Source organism: Ursus maritimus, unplaced genomic scaffold (assembly GCF_017311325.1).
Source record: "Ursus maritimus isolate PB19 unplaced genomic scaffold, ASM1731132v1 scaffold_20, whole genome shotgun sequence".
NCBI lineage: Eukaryota > Metazoa > Chordata > Mammalia > Carnivora > Ursidae > Ursus > Ursus maritimus.
This window is the reverse complement of record NW_024424453.1, coordinates 22476369-22498842: the sequence shown is the minus strand read 5'-3', so window position 1 is coordinate 22498842 and position 22474 is coordinate 22476369. Positions and strand designations below refer to the sequence as shown.

Sequence of the window (22474 nt, the reverse complement as noted above, 5' to 3'; positions counted from 1 at the left end):
CATTGGTGGAAGAAAGGAGAAGAAAAGAAATCTATATTCCTAAGAATGCTGAAGTACAACTTTCAGGGTAGGCTAGGTGGCGCTACAGTACCAAGTGACTAAAACATTTCAGCGGCTTACACAACTTCTCTTTATCGTTCACACCCAGTGTCCATTATACATTAGCTTCGGCTGTGATCCACATACCAGCCCCACTGTGAGACCCAGGCTGATGGCCCAGGCCCTAAGGGAACCTGGCAGGTTTAATGCAGAGGGAAAGGGACATGGCAAACCGGGAGCTGGCTATGAAATCTTCCACATGAGTGTGAACCAAATAATACTTCTGCCCACACTTCATTGGCTGAGCAAGTCACAGGAGCACTACTGAGTACAACAGGGCAAAAACTGTGTATCTTGCAGGGAAGCGTTCCCTACGTCACATAGTCAAGTCTATGGACTATAGGACAGGCATGTATAAGCCCCCAGTGGGAAGGGAACAACTAATAATGAACAATAACACAATCTGGCACTAAGAAATATAACAGTGACTAGTGGGATGGACACTTTCACTTAGTACACATGTATATTTGAATTATGTGAATATATTATCCAAAAAAATGTTGCCAAGTAGCTACATAAAAATGTATCAAGATCAGGGGAGACTGGCTTGCTCAGTTGAAAGAGCACACGATTCTGGACTCAGTTGGGGCTGGGAGTTCGAGTCCCACGTTGAGTATAGAGATTACTTAAAAATAAGTAAAAATATATCCAGATCTCCTTTTCCTATGACATGAACTTTGGACACATCATCTGAATGCTGATAAGCTCCTGACATCTCATGATAATAAACCCTGCTCGGAAGCATGCGAAGATCAGCAAGCGGGCCCGTACCATGGCAGTTCTCCATGCTCGATGCCAGGAAGATAACTGCCGGGGCTCTGCAGGGAGAAGCGGGAGTCTGTATCTGGTTTATCTGGTTTATCTGGTTTGAGGACTCAAGTGACAGGGTGGGGGAGCATCGTAGCCCCCGGACCTTCACCAAGTGTGGGATGCCGGGGACTCTGAGCGGGATGAACAGATAGTAGAGCTGGGCTGGCTGCAGGAGTGCACACAGCAAGTGAGCAGAACTCCTGGGAAAGCAGAGCAGAGCGCGGGGGAAGCAAGCCCAGGAACGAGATCTAAGAGAGAAGGAGAGCCATTAACTGAAAATGAGCTTTCAGCTTGGAAGCTAAGAAGGCGACATGGATCAGGAAGGGGAGCACAGGGGGAACTGAGGAGCAGTTCAAGGCCGCAGCCCAGACCAGCGAAAGGAGCCGAAGCCCCCACATTTCTAGGCAGCCAGCTGTCCGAGGGCTGAAAGGCTGCTCAGGACCCCACAGCAGCATAGAGCGGGGGCCACCCCGCCACGGGCTAGACTGCAAGAGCCCTATGACAGGGATTCAGAATTCAGTTTCTAACCCCTGGGGATCTCACAGGGAGGCCTGGAAGCCCCCCAGGGGTAGCAGGAATTGTTTGAGGGTTAAAACAGTCGTCTGTGCGCATGGCTGCTGGACTTGCAGGTGCTCCGGAGACACTGGGCCTTCGTGGCCTGTCCATGGAGATGGTGGGCTCCGTTGTTGATCACTGTCCCCCATGACACCCCCTCTCCTCCTCCAGTACCACTTCAACCCCTCGCAGTCCGTGCTGGTGATGGAAGGTGACGACATCGGGAACGTCAATCGCGCCCTCCAGAAGGTGTCCTACATCAACTCCAGGCAGTTCCCGACGGCGGGCGTGCGGCGCCTGAGAGTCTCTTCCAAAGTCCAGTGAGTAGACAGGCGCTGGTCAGCCAGGGGCCCAGCTGAGATGGCAGGATGGCCCCTGGGAAATGTTCCCTGGCAAAACAGAATTCATCTTTCTTCAGCTATTTGCGGTTTCTCTGCTGTCCCTTTGTGGACGCCCCGATGGATCTGTGTTTGCTTCTTGTTTTCTTCTTAAGAAAATGTTCTGTCGCTTTGCCACCACAAATCCAGCTCTCTCTATTTAATTCAGAATCTGAGGTAGTACTGCTTCCTGTAAATTCTCAGAAAACTCGGTTTTAAGTGGTCTGATTTAAGGTTACAGTAGCTGGTACATAGTAGGTACTTGACAAATGCTTATTAAATTGGATTAAATCAACCAAGCCAGCTTTGTAGAGCAACTAAATACCACAAGTCTGTGAGAGAGAGAGGGTACCGTTCTTGTCCCCAGGGATCAGAGTTCAGAAAAGGAGATGAGACCATTTATTAGTGAAGCCTGTGGGTAACTCCTTTCTTGGTCTGTCGAGTTATTTCTCAGCCAGAGCAACTGCCTGGTAGGGCAGCAAGGATGGGACCCCAGAAAAACTCCTGGGAGGCAGAAGGGGACTCACCTCATCCCTGGAGCCAGGAGAAGAACTCAGAAAGACAGGAGCAAGGCTGGGAAAGACGGGTCTGCTGACTGCCACGTTACTGGGGCCAGCGACAGGTGCCAGGCTAACCCGCACAGGCGGCGATCAGATTCAGTAGTTCTAGCGACAGAGGAGGTGCTGCCCCCTTCACACTAAGGGCCACCCCTGGAGCCTGTGATGGGGGGCAAGCACCTCCAGCTCAGCTCCACACTGCAGCCAAAGAGAGGGGGCAGCGTGCCCTCTGGGATTGGTGCAGCAAAGGCCAGACAAAACCAGGGGCAGGAGCACCACTGCTCCACATCCCGCCCACCCCGAGAAGAGGGAGTGGCTCAGCATGGTGCCCACGCAGACTGCGCTTCCATCAGGAACTTTCCCAAGGGATACAAGTCGATGGCCGCCACCAGCTGGAGTCCACCCAGCATTCCCAGAGCGGCCATCTGGGCCCCGGGGCTCTCGTAGCCTACGTCTTTGGCCTAGATGAGCAGAGAGTGCCAGCGACTCGCATGCCTGATGGAATCTGATGAGGGTGTCAGATCTGCCAACATTTACTGAACTCCAACCATAATGCAGACTCTGGGGTTGGCTTCTTTTCCATACATTATCACACTTAATCCTTGCTACTATGAGGTAATTAATTATTGTCATCCCCACTATGTAGATGGAGAAACTGAGGCTCCCGGGAGTCACACCTTGCCCAGGGTCACCCAGCCCCGTTGTGGCAGAGCCAGGCCATGGACCTTGTCTAACTTCCCAGGCCTTGCTCGTGCGGTCACAGCATTCTGCCTTCCAGGTATTTCTGTGGCAGTGTATCAGGAGAAAGCGTGCTCAGTAGCACCCTTGCAACAGGGGCCCTGTTGGGAGCTCCTCGTAGAGAGACAACATACACAAGTGCAGGACAGTTCAGCCCTGGGGTCTCAGCAAGATGCCTGTACCCAACCCATTAAACTGCAATTTGCTCACCAAATCCTAGCGCACATAGCGAGCAGTGGCTAATTAACGTTACCACTGATTACTTTGCTAGAGGATAATGAAAGCTTTAACAGTTACTTGTTGCTGGCACAGAAGATTCCCATTTCTCCCAGAAGCCAATCTTCTTAAGTCCCTAGATTGCCATTAGTTTTGACTATCATGTGGCTTTCGATCTGAATGTCTGTTGACATCCTCCGAGACTCCGAGACTCCGAGGCATTCCGGAGACCTCAGCAAGGGCTAGAGGTGGGGTGTGTCTCCTTGTCCCCGGCCACGTGGTAGATGCGTTCATGGCTCGCTCCTCCGGGCCGTGACCACAGCTGTTTTCCCAGGTGCTTCGGAGAAGATGTGTGCATCAGCGTGCCCGACGTGGACGCCTATGTGATGGTGCTGCAGGCCATCGAGCCCCAGATCAGCCTCCGGGGCACGGACCGCCTCTGGAGACCCGCAGCCCAGTTTGAAAGTGCCCGAGGGGTGACCCTCTTCCCCGACCTCAAGATCGTGAGCACCTTCGCCAGAGCCGAGCCCCCGGGTGACCTGAGGACCACAGGTACAGATGCATACTGGGTTGTGGGGCGCGAGCCTTCGGTTCTCACCGCCACGCCAAGTCCCACTTCAGAACAAAAGCACTGTTCACCACGGTAGGGAATTTCTGATCGCAAAGCAACAAACCTGCGAACAACACAGATAACAGGGAAATGAACCATTTGGTAAATAATTGGCCCACCCCTGTATGTGATAGGATGTTGGAGGGAGGGCATTTATGCCAAATGGTAAATGAAAGAAAGCAAGATGCAAATTACAGAGTACCTACAACACACACAGAAAAACGCCAAGAGGGGCGCCTGGGTGGCACAGCGGTTAAGCGTCTGCCTTCGGCTCAGGGCGTGATCCCGGCGTTCCGGGATTGAGCCCCACATCAGGCTCCTCTGCTATGAGCCTGCTTCTTCCTCTCCCACTCCCCCTGCTTGTGTTCCCTCTCTCGCTGGCTGTCTCTCTCTCTGTCAAATAAATAAATAAAATCTTAAAAAAAAAAAAAAAACGCCAAGAAAACACACCTGACGCAAGAGTGTCATTCTCTGAGACACCCAAGAGGCAGTTTATCTCTGCTCCCCTTCGCTTGGCTGCAAATGCAAATTGTTCAGTACTGAGCATGTATTATGTTGATAATCAGAAGAAAAGCTAAAGAGGCAAAAAAAAATCTAGCTGCACCTTAACAGACCCCCAGTGAGTGGGGTCTGATCCAGCAGCATGGGTCTGGGCTCTCAGGAAGCTCTCTGGCACGGCCGTTATGGGGGCGCTACCGGCGGGGGGGGTGGAGTAGTTGGAATGATCTGCCGGGAGAAACTGTTGCGCGCGGAAAGCTACGGTGCACTCAGCTGGCGGGAGTGCGGGTGACAGGAAGGAAGGGTAAAGAAGGAAGGGAAACGCAGGGGCCAGATCTACAAGGGAAATGCCCGTTTAACAGTCCTCTGTGGCCTCCGCCGGGAGCGGACTTCCAGCTCTCCCTCCCTGCCTCCAAAAGCAGCTGCTAATGCTGTGCCCGCCCCAGCGGGCCTGAGTCCCCGAGGGCCGCTCCTCTAACAGGCCTAATGACTCACTCCCTAACCACGCTGGTCCCTAGCGAATGGGGTGCCTCCAGTGCAGCCCTTCTCAGCTCGTGACAATAGAGGCGTCTTCCAGATGGCCCTGCCAGGACAGGGCCGTTGCCCAGTGACACTCCCAGGTGCATGAGGGCCTCTGAGCTTTCCCTGCCCCTCACTGGGAGCTACAGTCAGATGGGAAAAGGAAGGGCCTCTGACCACCGTGGTTGCGGGCTGTAACTGAGAGCGCGGACGTGCTGGGCCTGCCACTGGCTGACAGGCAATGCCAAGGAAGGGCAACTTCCTGGGGCTCTAACTCACCTTCTGTTATGAGAGGTGTGGGCAGAGCACGTAGCCACATGTCTGAGAGCTGTTATCGGCACTTTTAAAGTCTTACTCTTATTGTTGTTAGAATAATCATTATTATGGACGCCTTAAGTAAGCAGGTTTATGGCATTTGCCAGCAGGCCTCCGTGACCCGCCCCAGGAGCATCTTCTGCCCCCACGGACCTCCTCCACTTTGTGCTGTTTCGGAACCAAAGACAGGCGTGTACACCCCTCTGCCTCACACGTCCGTGTTCTCACCTTTGCTCGTGCCCTACCCTCTGCCTGGCTGGTCCCTGACCCTCCCCATCCCTGTTACTGCTGACAAACATCTCCCCCACAAGCACCCTGCCCCCCTCGACTGGGCTAGCTCTCCTGCTCTGTAAGCCCCCCATGACTGATGCGTCCCTGCAGCCCCCCACGTTTGCTAGCCCTCAGTGGCAATTATTGGTTAATTAAGCCAGACCAGGGGCTCCATGAGGGCTCAACCATAGCCGATTCGCCTCTAAATGCCCGAGCCCGGCACAGTCCCTTCGGCACAGTGGGAATCAAGAGAAGTACAGATGGAAGATAGAACCTATAATGTATCCACAGAAGAACAAAGAGAAAATGCTCAACAATTATACCATGCCCCCTGCCTAGTGTGACCAATCAGCCGGCCACGTGGGGAGGTAGGAGTAAGGATGACCCAAACCGGCTTGCTAAGAAGCAGGCAGAAAACTCCAGAAACACGCAAAGGCCATTTGAAATACAGATACACATACGCTATTGCTAATGATAGGCCTTCAGGGTATATTAATGTGATTTTAGATTTTGCTGGTGAAACATGAAGCCATTGAGATTGACAAGCATCTAAAAATTAAGCATGTGAAATTATTTATAATAATGTATATCTGGTGAGAACAAAAATATTTTTGGTATCACGAAAAAATTAAAACAGAAAATAATTATTTAAAAATAATTCCTCTTTAGTAAATCCTTTTTAATTTCTATTTTCATAAATGTTTTATAGTATACAAAATATATTAGCCCACTTTATAAATAAATAACTATACATATTTAAATGATCTCAGTTCAGAACTTTTTCCCAAAAAGCCTGCAAGATCAAAAGCATTTGAAGACTACTAGCCGTTCTGAATTTATAAACTGTGGAATCAGAAAGTCACGGCTTCTGTCCCAGCTCTTCCCTAATATCTGTGTAAGCCTGGGCAATCTAGCCTACCGCCTGGACCTTCCACTTCACCATTGGTGAAATGGGGCTACATACTAATAGCACCCCACTTAACAGCTCTCTGTTAGGATTGTTTGCACAGCGCCTGGCCCATAGCAAGCACTCCATGAATACCGATCACTTTTATGTTTTAAAATCTAGTATAGTTACCATGCAGTGTTATGTTAGTTTCAGATGCGCAATATCATGATTCAGCGATTCTGTACAGCATCCAGTGCTCATCACTACACACGCGCTCCTTAATCCCCATCACCCATTTCACATCCCCACCCAGCTCCCCGCTGATACCCATCGGTTTGTTCTCTAGAGTTAAGGCTCTGTTTTTTTGGTTTGTCTCTCTTCTTTGTTCATTTGTTTCTTAAGTTCCACATATAAGTGAAATCATATGGTATTTGTCTTTCTCTTACTGCATTTCAGGATCCATCCATGTTGTTGCAAATGACTTCATTCTTTTTTATGGCTGAATAATATTCCACTGTGTATGTATGTATACACACACACACACACACACCCCACCTCACCCCACCCCACCTCTTCTTTGTCCATTCATCTATCAATGGACACTTGGACTGCTTCCATAATTTGACTGTTGTAAATAATAACGGGGGGTTATTGGGCTGCTATAAAAGTAGGAGTGCATAGGTCTTTGCAAATTAGTGTTTATGCATTCTTTGGGTAAATATCCAGTAGGGGAATTAATTACTGGATCATATGGTAATTCTGTTTTTAATTTTTTGAGGAGACTCTATACTGTTTTCCAGAGAGGCTGTAGCAGTTTGCTTTCCCACCAACAGTTCCTTCTTCTCCACATTCTCATCACTTGTTGTTTCTTGTGGTTTTTTTATTTTAGCTATTCTGACAGGTGTAAGGTGATGTCTCATTGTGGTTTTGATTTCCATGTCCCCGATGATGAGTGATAGCATCTTTTCATGTGTCTGTCAGCCATCTGTATGCCTTCTTTGAAAAATACCTGTTCATGCCCTCTGACCTTTTTTAATTGTATTATTTGTTTTGGGGGTATTTAGTTGTATAAGTTCTTTATGTATTTTGGATACTAATCTTTAATCAGTATGTCATATACAAATATCTTCTCTCAGTAGGTTATTTTTAGTTGATTGTTGCCTCCTTAGCTGTGCAAAAGCTTTTTATTTTGATGTCATCCCAATGATTTATTTTTGCTTTTGCTTCCCTCGCGTCAGGAGACACATCTAGAAAAATGTTGCTATGGCTGATGTCAGAGAAATTTCTGCATGTGCTGTCTTCTGGGATTTTTATGGTTTCTGGTCTCTCAGTTAGGTCTTTAATCCATGTTGAGTTTATTTTTGTGTGTGGTGTAAGCAGGCAGCCCAGTGTCATTCTTTTACATGCAGCCAACCAGTTTTCCCAACATTTGTTGAAGAGACTGTCGTTTTCCCATTGTACAGTCTTGTCTCCTTTGTTGTAGATTAACTGACTTATAAGCATTGATTCATTTCTGGGCTCTCTGTTCTATTGATCTATGTGTCTGTTTTTGTGCCAGTACCATACCGTTTTGATTGCCACAGCTCTGTAGAGTATCTTGAAATCTGGGATTGTGATGCCTCCAGTTTTTGTTTTTTTTTTTTTTTAAGATTTTATTTATTTATTTGACAGAGAGAGACAGCCAGCGAGAGAGGGAACACAAGCAGGGGGAGTGGGAGAGGAAGAAGCAGGCTCACAGCGGAGGAGCCTGATGTGGGGCTCGATCCCAGAATGCCGGGATCACACCCTGAGCTGAAGGCAGACGCTTAACGACTGTGCCACCCAGGCGCCCCTGATGCCTCCAGTTTTATTCTCCTTTTTCCAGATTGCTTTGGCTATTCGGCGTCTTCTTTGATTCCATACAAATTTTAGGATTGCGGTTACAGTTCTGTGGAAAATGCTGTCAGTGTTTTGATAGGGACTGCATTAAATCTGTAGATTGCTTTGGGTAGTATGGACATTTTAACAATATTTGTTCTTCTAATCCATGAGCATGGAATGTCTTCCCCTTTGTGTCATCTTCAGTTTCTTTTATCAATGTTTTATAGTTCACAAGAGTACAGGTCTTTTGCCTCCTTGGTTAAGTTTATTCCTAGGTATTTTATTGTTTTTGATGCAATTGTAAATAGGATTGTTTTCTTTTTTTAAAGATTTTATTTATTTGAGAGTGCAAACGAGAAAGAGAGAGGGAGAAAGAAAGAGCATACATGGGTGGTAGGGGGAGAGGGGCACGGGGAGAGGGATAAGCAGATGCCCCACTGAGCGGGGAGCCTGATGCAGGGCTCAATCTCAGGACCCTGGGATCATGACCTGAGCTGAAGGCAGATGCTTAACCAACTAAGCCACCGAGGCATCCCAAATGAGACTGTTTTCTTAATTTCTTTTTCTTTTTTTTTTGCTGTTTTGTTATTAATGTATAGAAATGCAACAGATTTCTGTATATTGATTTTGTATCCTGCAACCATACTGAATTCATCTATCAGTTCTAGTAGTTTTTTGGTGGGGTCCATAGGATTTTTAGACATAGTATCATGTCATCTGCAAATAGTCAAGTTTTACTTCTTCCTTACCAACTTGGATGACTTTTATTTCTTTTTGTTGACTAATTGCTGTGGCTAGGACTTCCAGTACTATGTTGAATAAAAGTGGTAAGAATGGATAGTCTTGTCTTGTTCCCAATCCTAGGGAAAAGCTCTCAGTTTTTCACCAATGAGTATGATATATCTGTGCGTTTTTCCTATATGGCCTTTATTATGTTGAGGTATGTTCCCTCTAACCCTACTTTCTTGAGGGTTTTTATCATGAATGTTGTACTTTGTCAAATGTTTTTTCTGCATCTGTTGAAATGATCATGTGGTTTTCCTCCTTTTCTCTTGTTGATGGGATGTGTCACATTGATTAATTCGCGAGTATTGAACCACGCTTGCATCCCAGGAATAAATCCACTTGGCCATGGTGACTGATTTCTTAAATGTATTGTTGGATTCGGTTTGTTAATATTTTGTGGAGGAGTTTTGCATCTATGCTCCTCAAGGATATTGGCCTATAGTTGTTGTTGTTGTTTTGATAGTGTCTTTATCTGGTTTTGTTGTCAAGGTGATGCCGACCTCATAGAATGAATTTGGATGCTTCCTTCTTCAATATATTTTTTTTTGGAATAGTTTGAGAAGAATAGGTATTAACTCTTCTTTATTTTTTTTTAATGTATCATTATTTTATTCACTACTAAGAAAAAAAAAATGCTGCCAATCCAATTACAATTGTTAGACTGTTAGATACCTCCTAGTTTCAGAGATGTTGAAAGGTGGGAAAATGTGCACCTGAAAATTACAAACATAACATACAGTAAATCTACATAGTAATTTTCTATCATATTTCTTTGTATTTTTAAAATTGCATCATAAAATTTCAAACATATTCCTGGATACAAATGACACTCTTTCTGGATACAATGATATGAACCTCGTTCCTCTTCTCAGTTTTTTCTCTCTGATGTAGGGGATAATTGCTCCTCTGTCATCAGCAGCCTCACCAAATCCCAAAATGGCTTCACCTGAATACTCTGCCTCAGGAGAAACATGACAATAAAGTAATCAAAACTGTCCCAGGTGCACAGGGTCAAGCCCTAAATTTCTGTCATAAATGGTGATTAGTGTCAATGCTGTACACATATGAAGGGACCTAATTTTTATCTGAGGTCTTCCATCATTTAAAAGGAAGATTAAAAAGTCAATAAGTCCTAAAAGGAGATTAAAATATATGCACTGGTTGGTATTAAGAATTCACTTTATGTGCAAAAACATTAATATTGTTTTATCCAAACAGTAGATCTTTATAAAAAAGTGAGAAATCTAGTTTTAAAAATTGTTGTAATCCAAATAATTCAAATATTAAAAGAAGTGACAACACATGCTTTTTTATGTCAATTATATGAGATCTGCTGAAATAAATGCAGATTTTTAAATTTGAATAGGATACCTAAATCACATTAGAATGTAAATGATCAAGATGACTGCATATTTTATTATAAATCCTATATTCTTTTTTTTTCTTTTTTTTTAATGATTTTTTATTATATTATGTTAGTCACCATACAGTACATCCCCGGTTTCCGATGTAAGGCTCGATGATTCATTAGTTGTGTATAACACCCAGTGCACCATGCAATACGTGCCCTCCTTACTACCCATCACCAGCCTATCCCATTCCCCCAACCCCCTCCCCTCTGAAGCCCTCAGTTTGTTTTCCAGAGTCCATAGTCTCTCATGCTTCATTCCCCCTTCTGATTACCCCCCCTTTCTTTATCCCTTTCTTCCCCTACTGATCTTCCTAGTTCTTATGTTCCATAGATGAGAGAAATCATATGATAGTTGTCTTTCTCTGCTTGACTTATTTCACTTAGCATTATCTCCTCCAGTGCCGTCCATGTTGCAGCAAATGTTAAGAAGTCGTTCTTTCTGATAGCTGAGTAATATTCCATTGTATATATGGACCACAGCTCTTAATCCAGTCATCTGTTGAAGGGCATCCTCGCTCCTTCCCACGATTTAGCTATTGTGGACATTGCTGCTATGAACATTGGGGTGCATATGGCCCTTCTCCTCACTACGTCTGTTCTTTGGGGTAAACACCCAGTAGTGCAATGGCTGGGTCATAGGGTAGCCAATTTTTAACTTTTAAGGAACCGCCACACTGTTTTCCAGGTGGCTGTCCATTCTCACATTTCCACCAACAATGTAGGAGGGATCCCCTTTCTCCACATCCTCTCCAACAATTGTTGTTTCTTGCCTTGTCTATTTTTGCCATTCTAACTGGCGTAAGGTGGTATCTCAGTGTGGTTTTGATTTGAATTTCCTTGATGGCTAATGATTTTGAACATTTTTTCATGTGTCTGTTAGCCATTTGTATGTCTTCATTGGAAAAGTGTCTGTTCATATCTTCTGCCCATTTTTTGATTTGTTTATTTGTTTCTCGTGTATTGAGTTTGAGAAGTTCTTTGTAGATCTTGGATACCAGTCCTTTATCTGTAGTGTCATTTGCAAATATCTTCTCCCATTCCGTGGGCTGCCTCTTAGTTTTTCTGACTGTTTCCTTGGCTGTGCAGAAACTTTTAATCTTGATGAAGTCCCATAAATTCATTTTATCTTTTGTTTCTCTTGCCTTTGGGGATGTGTCATGAAAAAGGTTGCTTTGGCCAATGTCGTAGAGGTTGCTGCCTATGTTCTCCTGTAGAATTTTGATGGAATCCTGTCTCACATCGAGGTCTTTCATCCATTTGGAGTTTATTTTTGTGTATGGTGTGAGATAGTGGTCAAGTTTCATTCTTTTGCATGTAGCTGTCCAATTTTCCCAGCACCATTTATTGAAGAGACTGTCTTTTTCCCACCGGATGTTTTTTCCTGCTTTATCAAAGATTAGTTGCCCAAAGAGCCGAGGGTCCATTTCTGGGCTCTCTATTCTGTTCCATTGGTCTATGTGTCTGTTTTTGTGCCAGTACCATGCTGTCTTTGTGATCACAGCTTTGTAGTACAGCTCAAAATCCAGCATTGTGATGCCCCCAGCTTTGTTTTTCCTTTTCAACAGTTCCTTGGAGATTCGGGGCCTTTTCTGTTTCCATACAAATTCAAGGACTATTTGTTCCAGTTCTTTGAAAAATGTCCTCGGTATTTTGATCGGGATAGCATTGAAAGTGTAGATTGCTCTGGGTAGCATGGACATTTTAACTATGTTAATTCTTCCGATTCATGAGCATGGAATATCTTTCCATCTTTTTATGTCTTCCTCAATGTCTTTTAAGAGTGATTTATAGTTTCTAGAATATAGGTCCTTTACGTCTCTGGTTAAGTTAATTCCAAGGTAAGACCTACAACCTTTCTACTAAAAAATTAGCTGATAGCCTTATGGGTTTTCCTTATACGTAACTGTTTTCTTTTCTTTTGCTGTTTTTAACATTATCTCTTTGTGGTGCCTGGGTGGCTCAGTCAGTTAAGCGTCTGACTCCTGATTTCAGCTCAGGTCCTGATCTCAGGGTAGTGAAATCAAGCCCATATTAGGCTCTGCATTGAGCATGGAACCTGCTTAAGATTCTCTCCCCCGCTGTCCTTCCCCTGCTGCTCACGTGCTCTCTAAAAAAGCCTGGGTGGCTCATTTTGTTAAATGTCTGTCTTCAGCTCAGGTCATGATCCCACGGTCCTGGGATGGAGCCCCACTTCGGGCTTCCTGATCAGCGGGAAGCCTGCTTCTCCCTCTACCTGTCACTCTCCCTGCTTATGGGCTCAGTCACTCTCTCTCAAATAAATAAAATCTTAAATAAAATTCTATCACTCTTCTTTGCCTTTTCAATTATTATGTGTCTTGGTGGGCACCTCCTTGGGTTGATCTTGTTGGGGTCCCTCTGTACCTCCTAGGTCTGGATTTCTGTTTTCTCCCCAGAGTTAGGGAGTTTTCATCTATAATTTCTTCAAGTAAATTTTCTGCCCCCTTTTTCCCTCCTCTTTCTGGCTCCCTATAATGCAAATGTTGTTATATCTGATGGTGACACCGAGTTCCCTAAGTCTCTTTTCATTTTTTTTTTCTCCCCCTCTGTTCAGGTTGATTGCTTTCCATTACTTTGTCCTCCAGGTCGCTGATCCGTTCTGCTTTCTCTAGCCTATGTATTCCCTCTAGTGTATTTTTAAATTTCATTTATTGAGTTATTCATTTCTGATTGGTTGGTTGGTTTCTGTCTCTTTGCTGAAGGTCTCACTGAGGTCCTCCACTCTTTTCACCAGTCCACGGAGTATCTTTATGACCATGACTTTAAATTCTCTATCAGGGATATTACTTTTCATTTTTGTTTAGGTCTCTTGCTGTGATTTTGTTCTGTTCTTTTATTTGGGACATATTCCTCTCTCCCCTCATTTTGTCTGACCCGCTGTTTCTGTGTGTTGGGAAAGTCAGGAAGGTCTCTTGCTCTTGAAAGTAGTGACCTAATGACGATGCCCTGTAGTGCCCTGCAGTGTCCCCTGTTCACCAGGATCTGGCACTGCAGGAGTATCTCCCATGTGTGCGTGTTGTGTGTGACCTGCTGTGGATGAGCGGTTTTTGCCTTCGGCCCAGGGGTCTGCGATGGCTTTCTTTGCCTTTTGTGAGCAGGGGTTGGTCCCTGGGGTATTAGCCAGTCTGGTCCTGCCTTGGACTTGAGATGAGTCAGATCAGGCATTTGCCAGAGATGCAGTAACATCAAACTGTACTCGCCCTGCGTTGTTCCTTAAGAAGCTTTTGTTGTCAGGTGGGGCCTGGAGTCAGACCGATGTCTGCCCCCAGCCTACTGCTGGGGCTATGGTTTGGTATGCGTGGTTGTCTTCCCCTCTCCCCAGGACAGGCATCACTTTGCACTGGTGCTGGTCCCTCTCAGGGCAGCTCGCACAGCACAAGGCTTGTGGCACCACTTTGGATGGGCTCTGGCCAAGGTCATAGGAGGGGGCTGATCAGCAGGAGAACTTGGTGCAGGGCACTTGGTTTGAGGAAGGTTTGTGCAGGTGTGCTGTGGGAGGGAACCTGGAGTGGAGGCCTGGCCGGAGGGGGCATGTCTGCAGGAGAACCTGATCACAAGTTAGCATATGTTGGCACGGTGCTGGTTCCCGCGGGTGTCTGTGTCTAGGCTGGAGATCAGGGGAGGGAAATGGTACCCACATGCTCCTTTGTTCCTGGAAGAGTCTCCAATGATCTGTCCCTTCAGCACATGTTCTGAGATTAGTAAACCTCCCTCCCATATACCCGAGGCATTTTTCAACTGCTGCTTCTATGCTTTGTCTCCACAAGCTGTTGTGCTATCTCTGTAAGGCCAGGGCCTGAGTTTCCTCTCCCCGAGCCAAGCCCACTGATTTTTAATGTTCCAGGTGTTAAGCCCTACTGCTTGTAACAAATCATGAAATTATAACCGGCTGGCTTTCAAAGCCAAATATTATGGGGGTTCGTCTTCCCTGGGCCTGGGGTGTCTGGTATGAAGGTCTGTGTTTTTCCCCTTTCTACGTCTGTGGCATCCCTCCTTCCCGCAGACCCATTTGGCTCCTGACTGTGTCTCTGGCCTTCCTACCCTCTTTCATGCGGCCTCTTCCCTACATTTAGCTGTGGAGTTTGTTCTGCCAGTCTTCAGGTGGTTTTCAGATTTATCCCGATGTGGTGTTATCTAGGTGTATCGGTGGGATGAGGTAAACTTAGGGCCCTCCTACTCTGCCATCTTCCCCAGAAGTCCCAATCCCTTTTAAGTCAGGACTGCCAACGTGTCCAGCGTTCAAATACTCAGATGTCCCTTTGGGAAATTTGGGGTCATAAAATCAGGCCAGGATTGCTAGGCTGACCAAAAGATTGCCAACCAACCAGTTTAATCATTTAATTATAGTAACGATGCTTCTCTATTTGAGCGATATGTAGCAATATGCTCCATATGAGCCCCTGGGTTAGATACTGAGGAGTTGGTCATAAAAAAATTTTTTTTAATTAAAAGTGCTTCTGCCCTTGAAAAACTCAGGGTCTGCCGGGGGTGACAATACACCATGACCACATGGTGGTCAGAGCATGGTAGAAGGGCATTCGTCTCTGGCCCCAAAGGAGAACTGTTGCTTATTGAGCACCTACTAGGTGCAGACACTGTCTTCAATCCTCTTAAGACCCTCGTCCTCTTTACATGAGGAAATCGAGAGGTAGGTAGTTTCTCTAACACTGTTAAGTGTCTCAGCTGGTATTCAAACTCACATCTTTTGACTATTACATTCACGCGCTTCACACAAATCCATGGCACTCGTCTGAGCCATGGAAGTGGTGGTTGGGATGGTACAGCCTCTTCTCCTGACCCATTCTGACCCTGGGGTGGAAGATGACATGCCAGCCTGCTGAGTTGTCCTCATGCCTGTGTTTCCCCTATATCTATCTTCCCTCAGCCCCCAAATCAGCAGTCTTAGAAGAAATGCTTCATAACTTAGACTTCTGTGATATTTTGGTGCTCGGAGGGGACCTGGACCCAAGACAGGAGTGCTTGGAGCTCAACCACAGTGAGCTCCATCAGCGACACCTGGATGCCACCAATTCCACAGCAGGCTACTCTATCTACGGTAAGACCACACTCAGCCCCTTAACCTGGTTAAGGTACTCTCCTCTCAGAGTACCTCATGCTGGAGTCCTGAGTGTCATGGTGCTGTCACCTGTGGAGGAGGCGTCAGGTAGGGACCCTTGACCTCAGAGCATGGACTTCTAGCCCCTCCTTCAGTGAGCTGCTCCAGCAGCTTGAGGATCTCTTCTGTAGAAAGTAGGTGCATGCTTTCTAACGTTTGACCTCAGCAAATATCATAGCAGCATTTGACAGGCTGAGGCCATTCTGGTCAGAGCCTAATGTATCCGGAAATCCTATGGGTCAGTTCAGTTGGCTCCTTAGAACTCCTGTATCCATGCGTTGTCTGCCCTAAACATGTCAAGCTCTTACCCTGGCCAGACTCAGGAGAACCGCAGGTCCCAGCAGCCACATTCCACACCCCGTCTTCTACCTTCTTCTGACAGGCGTGCTCTCTTGGCACAGGTGTGGGCTCCATGAGCCGCTACGAGCAGGTGCTGCGTCACATGCGCTACCGCCACTGGCGTCCGGGCTCCCTCGAGGCCCGGCGGTTCCGAATCAAGTGCTCAGAACTCAACGGACGTTATACCAGCAATGAGTTCAACCTGGAAGTGAGTGGGTCGTGCCGTCGTTAGGGAATCGCAGTTACCCACCTGTTCCTCACTCGTTTGGGTCCACCTGCCACTCCCAGTCAGCAGCACCTCTCCCTGCTCTTCCTAGGTCAGCGTCCTCCATGAGGCCAGAGTCTCAGACAAGGAGCATGTCAACCACCTCATTGTGCAGCCTCCCTTCCTGCAGTCTGTCCACCACCCTGAGTCCCAGAGTAGCATCCAGCGCGGTTCAGGTAGGTGGCCCGGGAGGAAGGACCTCAGGAAATCAGGCGGTCCCCGTGATTCAAGACCATCCACTAACAGGTACGGTGCAGCAGCCACAGGCGCCCAGAACTGCAGGAGGGACCCAGGAATGGGAAAGCTGCGGACCCCGCCTCTGAGGTGCTCCCAGCCTCAGGGGCTAGTCAGGGACGAAGTCACAGTATACCGTAGCAGAGGTTAGTATGGAGTGTTAGGGTAAAATCTTCCAAGTCCTTTGAGGCCTCACTCAGAGCCACATCCTGTGTGAAGCTTTCCCTGCGCCCCTTCCTATGCGTTCTCTCACACACGTGCACACCACATCGCAGTCTCCCACGCTTACTTCAGTTCGTCTTGCCATTTGCGTTACTGTCTGGTGGGCATTGTTCTGTCCCTAAATTCCACCGTGCCTGGCTCTCAGTGGAAGCTGCCCTAGACTTTGAGGGGAAAAGCAAGAGATAGAAGAGAACATACACCAATTATTTGATTTATTCCTCACAAGTATGCCATGCAATAAGAATTATTAAACCCATTACAGAGATGAAGAAAACGAAGCCCGGACAGGGTGAGGTGCTGGCCCCGAGTTCTACAGCTGAGAAGTGGTAGGGCGGGTTTTAGCCTACACGCTGTTACATTCACACTCCATCCCCACACTGAGCTGGTCCTTCCATTCACGACGTTGTATGGATTCCTTCCTGGTTCCAGTGGTCCCCAGCATCGCCACCGTGGTCGTCATCATCTCCGTGTGCATGCTGGTGTTCGTCGTGGCCATGGGCGTGTACCGGGTCCGGATCGCCCACCAGCACTTCACCCAGGAGACGGAGGCTGCCAAGGAGGCTGAGATGGATTGGGACGACTCTGCGCTCACTATCACCGTCAACCCCATGGAGGTGATCCTCATGCAGGGGCTGGGATCTTGGGGCAGGAGGCTTCCCCTCCCCCGGCTCCATCTGCCCTGTGCTAGAAGCCCTGCCTCAACTAACCCCGCCCCACTGACCCTTGCCTTCTCTGAGCACCTTCGGCCCCCTCAACCTGCATGGACCATACTTTCCCCCCAGCTGCATTCACGGATTAAAAATATGTGAATTGCTCTCACCCTACAACCCACCAGACACTTCTTAAGACAAGCAGCCATGTGGTGTCTATCCCTTGCCTCCCCCATAGTATTGAACTCAGAGCTAAGACTCAGGATTGAATCTTTGATTAGCAGTGTAAATTAGATGGCTCTGCTCCCTGCTGCCTGCAGAGCTCACTTAATAGCTTAAAACAAAAACACAACAGCAATACCTGCCATTCACTGAGCCCCCATCATGCCGGACACTGCCCAGGCGCTCTGTATACACCACCCCATTTTATCTTCCCAACCCCCTGTGAAGTAGAGGTTCTCATCCTCACTTCTCAAGGTGGGAACCAGCTCAGAGAAGAAAGTCAAAGTGCTCAAACTGACGAAGCTGGTAATGGCAGTGCCAATAGTCAACTCAAGGTGGCTGGATCCTAAAATCGTATCATTTCAGTTAGCCAGCAACCTCCAGCATCCACCCATGAGGGTCTAAGGCCCCAGCTCTGGACATACGAATATCAGAGTGCCCTTTGGGTTGCCCAAGGGTCCTTGGCGGTGGTAGAGGCAGGAGTAGAGAAACAGAGGAAGATCAAGAGGAGTCACTAAGGAATGAAGATTCTCCCAGTGTGGTCCCCAAGGTCCCCGTGAGTTGGCCTCCTGCTCTGGTATCACAGCCAGCGTGCCGAGGTAGCTCTGGTTCTCGCTGAGCATGCACGGTGGGGACACCAGCCTTTCCACCCTCGGAGAGCTGGGCTGCGGGAAACGACCCCCTATGCCTGGAGCAATCTGAGTACTGGGCGCGAGTGTTCTTACCGAGTGCTAACCTGCTGATGCCAATGGTCCGTGAAGCATGAGGAGGGAGAGCCATCAAGGCTGGAGTGTTCAGGAAAGATTTCTTGGAGGTGGTTAGCCTTAGGGAGGCCTTGAAGAATGGGTTAGGATGGGGGGGGCACAGGCAAGGTAGAAAAACAGCCCCTCCAAGGAGGAGATGCAAGCATGCAAGGGCATACATCGTTTATGGCTGTTTCATCAACTCAAAACATAAATCCAGAACTAAGATTTTGCTAGAATCACCAAAAAGCTGGTGTGAGTGGGGTCGGGGGAGGGGCAGGAATGGAGCTAGAAAACAGTGGGGTTGAGTTTGAGGACAAGAGTCTCAGCCAGTGAGGGGAGGCATGGAAAAGGAGGACCATGAACTTTCCTTCCCGAAGGAATATTTCTGAGGAGCAGCACACCTGAGTCTTGGCTTAGAAGACCTTCTGCTCCCAGAGAACATGATTTCACTTGGAAACGGCCTGTATGCTTCTCAGTGAGAGAATAGCATTTAAGCTAACACTTAAGACTTGGAAAGCTCCATACAGACAGGCTGCAGAAATGCCAGAAAGCAAATGTTGGCCTGAAAGGTTTCTAGTGGTGGAAGGGATTGGCTTCGATATCGTGTGTTTAAAACCCACAATTTACCTTGGGTCCAGGTCTTGAAATTCGCTATTTCTTCTTGGTCGTTAGCCCTCTGATTTGTGTTTCACCAGAGGACCTCGCGTCCGGGAGGCCTGTCCCCAGGGCCACGGGTTTAGCAGGAAGTGAAAGGAGTTCAAGGGGCCCAAAATGTTCCCTCAGTGGAGGGAGAAACATGTAAGTTCCAAAGTGGTTTTTGCTCGGCCCCTGACGAGCATGTCCCTTCTCTCCCCAACATCCAGAAACATGAAGAACCAGGGCGTGGGGACGAGGAGACTGAGGAGGAGGAGGAGGAAGAAGTAGAGGAAGACATGAGCTCCAGCAGCAGTGAGTCAGAGGACAGCGAAGAGGAAGAGGAGGAGGAAGGGATGGGCAAGGGCAGACACGGGCAGAGCGGAGCCAGGCACACCCAGCTGGAGTGGGACGACTCGGCCCTGCCCTACTAGCACCCTGCTGCCTGCGCCCACCCACGTGTCCCTTTTGTAAGCCCCACCCAATGTATGCCCGAGTCTATCACACGCCGCCTCTGATTCCTATGACAGCTCTGGGCAGGCCTTCCCCAGCGTCCTGGAAGCCACCCTTTATGCCTTGGGCATTCCCTGTGTCTCAGCCCTGGGGAGGGTCCAAGACTCCCAGGGTCATCTTTAGTGGGGACTTCTGGGGGGACTTTGTCCTGTAGCCTCCCACGTCTGCCCTGGGCTCACCCAGCATCCTGTCAGCCAGTCTGCAGAGTTCTGCCTGTGCTCTTCTCTGCAGGGGAGAAAGCCCGCCTCTATGTCACTCACCTCCCCTGGACCCCCTGTGCCCAGGGCCCTTGGGTTCCAGCTCGTGTGTGCACCTGCCCTGTTTCCACTTCCACACAGAGCAGCAGGTCCTTACCTGACTCCTCAGGTGGCTTCACACAGGCAAGGCGGTCAGACTTCGCACATAAGAGGTCTCCGTTCCTACAGGAAAGGCCTTGGTGAGGCAGAATTAATGTATAGGGAAAGGTTCACAGACATGCGCGCACATGCACCCATATGCTCTCCCCAGTTTGGAGAGCCTTTCCCTTTGTCTTTTCCGACGCCACATAAGCTTAGGTGAAAAGTCCAAAACCAAGGAGAGGTCCTTGGCCACAGCAGGGCCTGGTCCCCAGTCAGAGTTCTCTGTCAGCCTGCCTTGGCTGCCCTGCTAGGGGCTGCCACCACACGATATCACAGGAGCCAGGAAGCATTCCACAGAGGCACTGCCCCAGGCGACAGCACGACAAGCCTGCAGCCAGGGACCAGAAGGAAGGGCTGACAGGACGAGCAGCTGGGCATCACTGCGGGCACAGATCTCGGGGCGGGGGGTTCTCCCCAGCCAGAGGGCAGCCGGAGGTTGACAAGGCTCTCAGCATTTAGTCTTAGGGTCCCTCGTCACCTGTTTCACACTGTTTTGCCTCTTGAGAAAATGCATCCCTCTCAGATGTATTAGGACTATCATGAACTGCGCCAAATCTAATATGAAAGTTTGGAGATTTGAATGCTAGGAATTAGGACTCTATCTGTGATTGATAGTAACAGCTGCTTCTTTATTCTTCTCATAAAAGGAGCAATGCTTCGGGTGGAGGGCAAATATATCTGAAAACCTAATTTCTTTCTTCTTGTTTTAATAAGAAAATCTTTTCCACCTCCATCCTAACATGGACGTGAGGAGAACTGTTGCTATAGTAACTTGTCTGTGCTCTTTTGTGACCAAGAGAATAGCAGGCAAAAACAGGGCCATTCTAGGACTTGCACAAGGCTCTGAGACCGTCTTTGTTTGTTTTAAAGGTCTCTGGCTTTGTCCTCGGTCTGTACAATCTGTCCCTATCCTCCCACCCACCCCCCACCCTGGCCCATTCCATACTGGCATAGGCACAGAGCTGGCCCCTAGTCACAGTGGCATTCAGATTCAAAAGAAAGTTGAGAATCTGTTCATTCTACTCACCGTGTCACCAAAACAGAGCTTAAGGGGGTCCATCATCCATGTCTTCTAGTTTGACCTCCACCCAGCTTGGATCCATGACTGGCCCCTGCAACCTTCTGATTCAAGCAGACTACCTGATGCAGCTTTTTCCTCCACCGAAAGTGGCTTTTGCATATCTGTTCCGTCCTTGAGCCCCACCATAATTCTGTCAGGGAGCTGGGACATCTCCTGTCAGGCATATTTCGAGTAAACGAGCTTCAGAGTTTCAGCACCTTGCTCAGAGTCAGTCAGAGCTAGAGACAAGACCAGACTCCCCACCTTCCCCTCTTGGTCCAGTGCCCACCACCCCACTTCTACTTATATTCATATTTATACAGCTCACCGGCATTGCTGAGGACCTACTATGTGCTAGGCACTCAACCAGCAGCCCTACGAAATGCTAAAGCTGGGTAAGAGGAGCGTCTCCCCTCCCAGGATATAATAGTTGCAGAGGGGGAACCAACAAGCATAGAAATTATACAAAACAGACCTAGAGCAGGGAGAGAAGTCGCAGGAGGAAGAAGCACACAATCACAAACTTGGTCAGTACTCTTATTTTTCACGTCTTAGGGAAAAATGCAGGCAGGAGTTTGGGATTTTATAGTCATTGAATGGAAATAGACACTTTGGTGAATTCTCCCAACCGAAACGCCCTTTTCCATTAGGCTGTGTCTGCACATCTACAAGGAGAAAATCTCTAACACTGCTTAGGTCCCCACCATTCCCTCTGTTAAATAAAAAAAGATTCTCTGGTTAGGCATTTAGGAGCTAACAGAATTCTCCCAAAATTATGGCAGTAAAAACCAAATTTATGGTTTAAAACCAATTTTTTGTTGTTGTTATTCCTAAGAATTTTTTTAATGTTTCAAGTTTTTAAATTCTAGTAACTTAACGTATAGTATAATATTAGTTTCAGGAGTAGAATTCAGTGATTCATCACTTACGTACAACACCCAGTGCTCGTCACAACCAATTCTTTTTCAACTGAATTTCCATTTAAAATATTGTAAGTCTGGTTTTCATGAGCGCACCCTGCAGAGTCCTTTTGGTTTGGCTGGGGTGGGAAGGGGTTCCTCATGCTCTCGGGTGGTCTCCAGTGGCTGCCTCACTTACTCATGGCGGAGTGGGCTGTCTGGAGCATAATCTGGGGAGGGTATTGGGGGATCAGATAGAAGTGGCACTTGGCTAAGGACGCAGAGTTCGATCATTTGTGACTAGACTGATGTAGAAAAACAATGGGAACCACAAGTCAGGACCCTCTCCATCAACTCACGTTGCTCAAAGTCAGAGTGCATGTCAGCTCCAAAGACGAGGCAATTGAAATAATACTGCTGGGTTGATGGGCATTTATCATGTTCCCGACACCCTACTCAACGAGGAGTGGTTATGTGAAAGTAGCAGAAGCTTCAGGGACTATTCAGGTGAGTGGCGAGTAATGTAACTTGCCCTCCACCAGATATTCTAATGAGGAGTGAAAAATGTCATCAACCAGCCCAGCGTTTTCCAGGCTCCATATGCTGGTATCCGGGAACCAGAACTCCCAGACGGCCCAGACACATGGGC

The 22474-nt window shown here is 47.7% G+C and overlaps 1 protein-coding gene across 1 annotated transcript in view; it reads left to right on the top strand.

The window, feature by feature from the left end:
* Positions 1 to 21737, top strand: part of CLSTN2 (calsyntenin 2) — a 377967-nt gene extending 356230 nt beyond the window's left edge. The window contains exons 11-17 of the mRNA XM_008711208.1: positions 1636 to 1784; positions 3687 to 3904; positions 15414 to 15584; positions 16046 to 16191; positions 16301 to 16424; positions 17134 to 17318; positions 19186 to 21737. Of these exons, the coding sequence (XP_008709430.1) occupies positions 1636 to 1784; positions 3687 to 3904; positions 15414 to 15584; positions 16046 to 16191; positions 16301 to 16424; positions 17134 to 17318; positions 19186 to 19389 (1197 nt within the window). The 3' untranslated portion in view covers positions 19390 to 21737. The remainder of the gene's footprint in view (positions 1 to 1635; positions 1785 to 3686; positions 3905 to 15413; positions 15585 to 16045; positions 16192 to 16300; positions 16425 to 17133; positions 17319 to 19185) is intronic.
* Positions 21738 to 22474: the final 737 nt, after the last annotated feature.